The sequence below is a fragment of the Danio rerio genome, chromosome 25 (assembly GCF_052040795.2).
Source record: "Danio rerio strain M-AB ecotype USA chromosome 25, GRCz13ab, whole genome shotgun sequence".
NCBI lineage: Eukaryota > Metazoa > Chordata > Actinopteri > Cypriniformes > Danionidae > Danio > Danio rerio.
In genome coordinates, this window is record NC_141045.1 from 37,470,001 (window position 1) to 37,476,404 (window position 6,404).

Below are 6,404 nucleotides of genomic sequence, written 5' to 3' on the forward strand. Positions count from 1 at the left end.
GCTACGAAGATCTCGTGCACAACACGCAGGCTGAAATCGAGGCCATGTATGAATTCATCGGTCTGGAGATGACCGAAACCCTGCAGGAGTGGATCTACCGCATCACTCACGGTAAAGGCAAGGGAACCAAGAAGGAAGCATTCGATATCACTTCGCGAAACGCCGAGGATGTTTCGATGGCTTGGCGAACCACGTTACCGTTCGAGAAAGTACAGCGTATCCAGGATGTTTGTAAAGGAGCCATGTCCCTGCTGGGATATTCGACGGTGGACAGTGAGAAGGAGCAAAAGATGATGGATTTAGATTTGATGAAGCCACGCGAGCGCTATAAATTCAAATGGCTGCCTCCCAAAAGCACGACGGCTGCTAAATTATAGAGCTGTGATCAAAAGACAGAACTCTAAAGGAATTCTGGGGCATTTGTGCATTGGTTTTCTTGTGCTGTAGGAACAATCCAGAATGGTGCTCTAGTGGCCGGACGTTCAACACAGCAGAAGTGTTGTCCTCTTCCTGGACGTAACCTTAACGCTGGATGCTGTTCAGAAGAAACTATGGTCCAACAATTAAAAGCAAGACGTATTTATTGACAAAGGAAACGATTGTGGTGGGGTTTATAATGTTTGTTTTTATTTTTTATTTTAACCAGAAAAACTGCATTTCAAATGTATGTAGTCCATGCGGGTTGAAGGGAACTATAGTGTGTTTCTCTCTGTTGTTTCATATATCAAACTTCACATAGAAGTAAATAGGCTAATATATTTAAGCTAGCAGGCTGGCTAGTTTTGTTAGGAGTAGATCAGCTGTTCATGTTCTTACTGGAGTTACTCGGATCCAAAACCCTTGATAATGTGATTGGATGTATCTTTATTTAAAGTCTAAATGTAATGCATGTGTATAGGAGAAACAAACAAGGCACAGGTGACATGAATAAACAGAACCGAGTGCCTAGAAAGTTCACTCAGAGCTCTTATAAATGATTTTCAGAGCATTCAGCTCATTAAAAACAGGCCATGTTAAGTTTACATATCACTCTGTGCACGAACGATATTAAATGCCACTGAAATTATGATTTTTCAGTCTAAATGACATCAGTGTATTAGAAAAGCTGCAAAATGAATGTTGAAACTTTGTTTAATGACTACATATAGCTATAATGGGCAAAGATATCCCTGTATTAGGGCTGGGAGATATAACAAAGATCTCATATCACGATATACGTCAACTCTGAAAACGTTATATATTTCACAATATCGTAATTTTCAGTAAATATATAGTTTATATATTGACCAAATGAGAACAATTTTTTTACTTTATGAAAGTTAATACATAAAAATGTGCTCATTCGTCGCAAATGTTTAAGAATGCAGAACTATTAGTGAATTTAAAACACTTTTAAAATGAAAACATGCCCAACATTAAATATTGATCAATGTAAATATTGTACTTACACCGCCCGGCTGTTGTACATGCTATTCTCGGCATCACCATGGTGGCGTGTAAGACTGCGCTCATACAAATAATGCCAAAATATTACTGTCCAATGATGTGTTTTATTTTTTTTTGCGACACCACATAATATGAAGCTATAGAATGCCATCCATCCAATACATATGTATATATATACATATATATATATATATATATATATATATATATATTAGTCAAATTGCCTCTAATCTGTATGTGTTTTTGTTAACGTTATGATATAGTTCGATAATATCATCATCAGTGCAATTTAAACGTTTTGATTAAGTGGCTAATTCCTATTCATTTGTATCATCTCATTTGTATATTTTAGTATTTATTTGCTCATCCCCCAATAAAGGGTTATGAAAAATTTAAAGTTTTCATACAAATAAAGTTGTATGAATTAGCCACTTCTCGAATTGGCTAGGCTAAATAGTGCATAGTGAATGAGTGTGTGTGGATGCTTCCCAGAGATGGGTTGCGGCTGGGAGGGCACCCACTGCGTAAAACGTTCATTCTGCTGTGGCGACCCTGGAATAATAAAGGGACTAAGCCGAAAATGAATGAATGAATAGCCACTTCTCTGATAATGCGTAAAATCGCTACGTTTACTCGTAAGATTGGGTGTTTGCAAATAAGTTAATATTAATAATTACTGTCTGTATTGTACTGTCAATGTCATACTGTCAATGTTACGTATCGCTAGCTTCGTAAGGTAGAAGAGGCCAGGAATAAGTTTTTTTTTTTTAAAGCTAGTTCAATGCTAGCAAATGTAAATAACAATAAAATCAATGTTAGGTAGGTTAGTGTTATGATTAATCTGCATGTTTTTCTGCTCTTAATATTTCAATACTTGAATGATTCTGCAGTGACATGATGGATGAAAGTGATCAACATGGAAGGTCTCTGAATACTGTACAAATGTGAAAATTTACAACTCAAAATTATTATTATTTGTTTTTGGCCGACACTCCAATGAATATTTGTACTTATCTGCTTTGATCTGTATTACTGGGAGCATTGAGAAGGAAGTGTCGATGAAGTGTTAAACAGACACCCTCTCTCTGCTTTTTATGACATGTTTGATTGTGATAAAGTCTAGATATAAACGGACTTTAAACGTGAACGTCTGACACACTTTAATGTTTTACAGTACTGCGGTGCTGCTTTGTGTGTCATTTCCATGAAGGACTTTTTATTACTTGATGTGCTACTGCTGTTGAATTCCCCTATGAAGTCATTCCGGACATATTTTTTTTTCCATTCATTTTTACGATAAGGAGTTTTAAGTCAATGTAAATCAAAATTTACAACGTTTATTTTGCGAGCGCACATTGTTATTCTTTAGGTGAACGAATAATCTGTGCAAGTTAATCCACCGAAAAAACAAATATTTGTTTTAGTAATCTTCAATCAAACGCTGCCTCCGAAATCACCTACTGCTCAGTCGATACTGCATTTGAATTTAAACAAACTACTCGTACGTTAGAAAAGTATGTTCTATACAGTATGAATGTCAGTAGCATGAATGGAACTTGGACGTACTACATCCGTCATTTTGTCATCATCACATGAATTACCCACGTCAGTTGTCTCCTATTCATGAATTCTCTCGTGACGCATCATGGGGTAGCGTCCATCAGATGCACACTTCAAAAAAAGTAGTAGGTCATCTGGCTACTTCTCACATACTGTTTTTCGAATTTTATGAATTTGGGCATGCTACTTGGCTCGGATACTGATTTTAGCGTATTAAATAGTATGGAAGTATGCGATTTCTTAAAGCAAAGAAAGTCCCACCCCCTACTTAATATTCAGGTTTACTTGTAAAGCACATCAACATACTAAAATAAAAGTCTCTGCAACGTATGCTTCTGCAGATTTTAAAACCTGTGAGAAGCCGTGAACTAAACTTTCCAGCTACGAAAATCACAAACGTTGAAAAAATGGTTGGCATAAATATAAAAATAATACATATCTACAGTTCCATGATGCCTTTATATATTAACATCGTGAGATGTTTAACGACCACAGAGAGTCAGGACCGCAGTTTAACGACTCATTCGAAAGACGGCGCTCACTTGGCAGTATAGAGTCCCCTTCGGTATGCTGGGGTGTTAGGAGTCACACAGATCGCAGGTTGAGCGCCCCCTGCTGACCTCACTAACACCACTAAATTAATATGAAGTTAAACGAACTAAAGTTTTTTGGTGCGTCCCAATTCGCATAATATTCATCCTAAATAGTTTTCGTAAATAGAATTAGTATGTCTCAAACCACAGTATGTTGAAAAGAGTATGCCAAAGCTTCCCATATGGTCGACTATTTACGGTAGAATTTGGAAGTGTAGAAGTGTCCATACTCTAAGTGCTGATATTGCCCACAATACATTACGCATTAGACGTAAATTTAATTAGAACTTCCAACTCGGGTTAAAAAGTGTCATTAAAGAGAGGCTTCGGTAAAGTTGTTTAGACTATTAAATAATATCTAGCCCACTGGAGAATATTTAAATCGTGTTTTCTGCATTGTATTTTACCAGCAACAACAAGGTGAACTAATATCAAGATATGTTTGAACGTTAACTTCTAAATGTATAGTTATCCAAAGACCCGAGGAGATTTTCTCTGCATGAAAGACTTGTGAATGGCAGATTAACCCACAGCTGAATCTCCAATAATTAAATATGAAAGAAATGTGGATGATGTGTCGCGATGATTGACGCGGGACGTAATTAAGCAACGTAATGATCTGGTACCAAGGAAGTAGTACGTCCCAATGCTTGCATATTCTTCTGTTACACACTCGTAGTTAAAGTACGCCAATTGGGACGTAACATTTGTTTTTCATAGAAACAACATTTAAAATTGAGAGTAGGCAGATTTTTGCATAGCATCATGGGTAATGTAGTTTTCCAGCACAAAAACTTCACGGTTTATAAATTATACTTAAATATCAATGACTTCCTTATGGAGAAACTGAATGGAGCTTTGATTTCCGGATTCGACTGGCTTTGTGTAAACACTCGGAACCTGGCGCGATCAAATGTTAACTTTTAATAAGTGAGGTATTGCGTTTCTTGAGATTATGTTTGATTTCAATGGGAGCTGGTATTTATTGAAGTTTGAATCACATTGATTTATATTCGACATGTCAAGCAGTGTCTTCACATCGGTTCATATGTAAATGAAGATAATGTAGATATGTTTTGATCAAATCATGTATCCACAACAATGTCTGTTCATTAAATGTGATTTTTGGAGGGGAACTGGTACATTACTTTAGAATGTCAGTATTTATGTTTGGCTTCAGTATGTCGTCTCTATGTCTAAAATCAATGTTGGTCTTTTGGTTGTTTGTATGTGCTGATAAAAAAAACGTCATGCCTAAATCTGTTTGTTTGATTGATTAATGTCTTGTTTCATTTGGATTTAGATCCAATTAATATATTTTTGTCACTTTAGCTTCTGAACACAATTATCATTGAAACCCTGCTTTAATGATCATCATAAAATCGTAACTCTTTTCCTCCTGTTTTATTACTGGGGAAATAGCAAGCAGCGGAAACACACACACACACACACACACACACACACACACACACACACACACACACACACACACACACACACACACACACACACACACACACAGGTTATCTAAACAGATGATGTTGTAATTACTGAGTCATAGATACATTTCTTACACAGGAGGATGTCTTCAAATGACCCTAAATGGTAGTTTTGGAAGGTTTAATTCACTTGTTCCCAAAGTGTAGACACCGTCCGAGCATATGTTTTACTTACCACAAAACTAAAGAGTAAGCCACAACGTTAGACTGAGGTGAAATAGTTTACAAAAATTAAGGTTAAATGGAATCATTCGAAACATGCGAAACAAAGGATTGTTAGCAAACGGATGAATTCAGCATGCACTAACCTACTTATTTTTCAGTCGCAGTCAAAAACAGCGAAAGATATGCAGAAAGAAGAATTGTTAACAAACGGCAAGATTGCGCATGCACTAGCATACTTATTTTTCAGTGGCAAGATTGCGCCAAACCGTCAAAACAGCGAAGAATATGCAGAAATAAAAATTGTAAACAAACGGCGGGATTCATCAAACACTAACCTACTTATTTTTCAGTCGCCATCAAAATATATGCCGGCATGTTTATTTTTCAGTCGCAAGATGGTGCCAAACAGTCAAAAAGAAGAAATTTGCAGGAAGAAGAACTGTTAGCAAATGGCGGGATTCAGCATCTGCTAGCCTACTTATTTTTCAGTCACAAGATGGCCCCAAACAGTCAAAAACAATGAAACAAATGCAGAAAGAAGAGTGGTTAAACAGCTGGATTCAGCAAGTGCTAATCTACTGATTTTTTTGTTGCAAGATGGCGCAAAACAAACAGCTAAATACATGCAGAAAAGAATTAGCAAATGGCGGGATTTAATACACCCTAACCATTGTATTTTTAAGTGGCAAAATACCACCAAACAGTCAAAAAAAAAAAAGAAAAATATGTAGAAAGCCAAACTGTTAGCAAACGGCGAGATTCAGCATCTGCTAACCAACTTATAGCCGCACAATGATGCCAAACAGTCAAAAACAACAAAAAATATGCAAAAATAAGAATTGTTAACAAGCTGTATTTATCAAACCCAGACCTACTAATTTTTCAGGTGCAAGATGGCGCCAAACAGTCAAAAGCACCTATATTAGCCAGCAAGAAGAGTTGTTAAGAAGGAGATTGGATCTACCCTTTTCAGTCACAAGTTGGCGCCAATCAGTCAAAAGCAACGTATGAATATGATTTCAGCTGTTGCTTCTGGGCATAACCAAAGCCGATTCCTTGGAATGTATTGACCCATTAGAATTAAATATTCCCCAGAGCAGTGTAATAATTAAACCCCAGGGTCCGTGTATCATCCGTTCAT

At 36.7% G+C, this 6,404-nt stretch overlaps 1 protein-coding gene across 4 annotated transcripts in view; it reads left to right on the top strand.

Annotated features, from left to right (window-relative positions):
* Positions 1-4,858, top strand: part of chst6 (carbohydrate sulfotransferase 6) — a 13,708-nt gene extending 8,850 nt beyond the window's left edge. For 2 of the 4 annotated variants that reach the window (NM_001130621.2, NM_001430962.1), the window contains exon 2: positions 1-4,858. This exon is cut by the window's left edge and continues 838 nt beyond it. In NM_001130621.2, the coding sequence (NP_001124093.1) occupies positions 1-377 (377 nt within the window). In that variant the 3' untranslated portion in view covers positions 378-4,858. The other 2 variants (XM_087310265.1, XM_087310266.1) reach the window with 1 other exon arrangement.
* Positions 4,859-6,404: the final 1,546 nt, after the last annotated feature.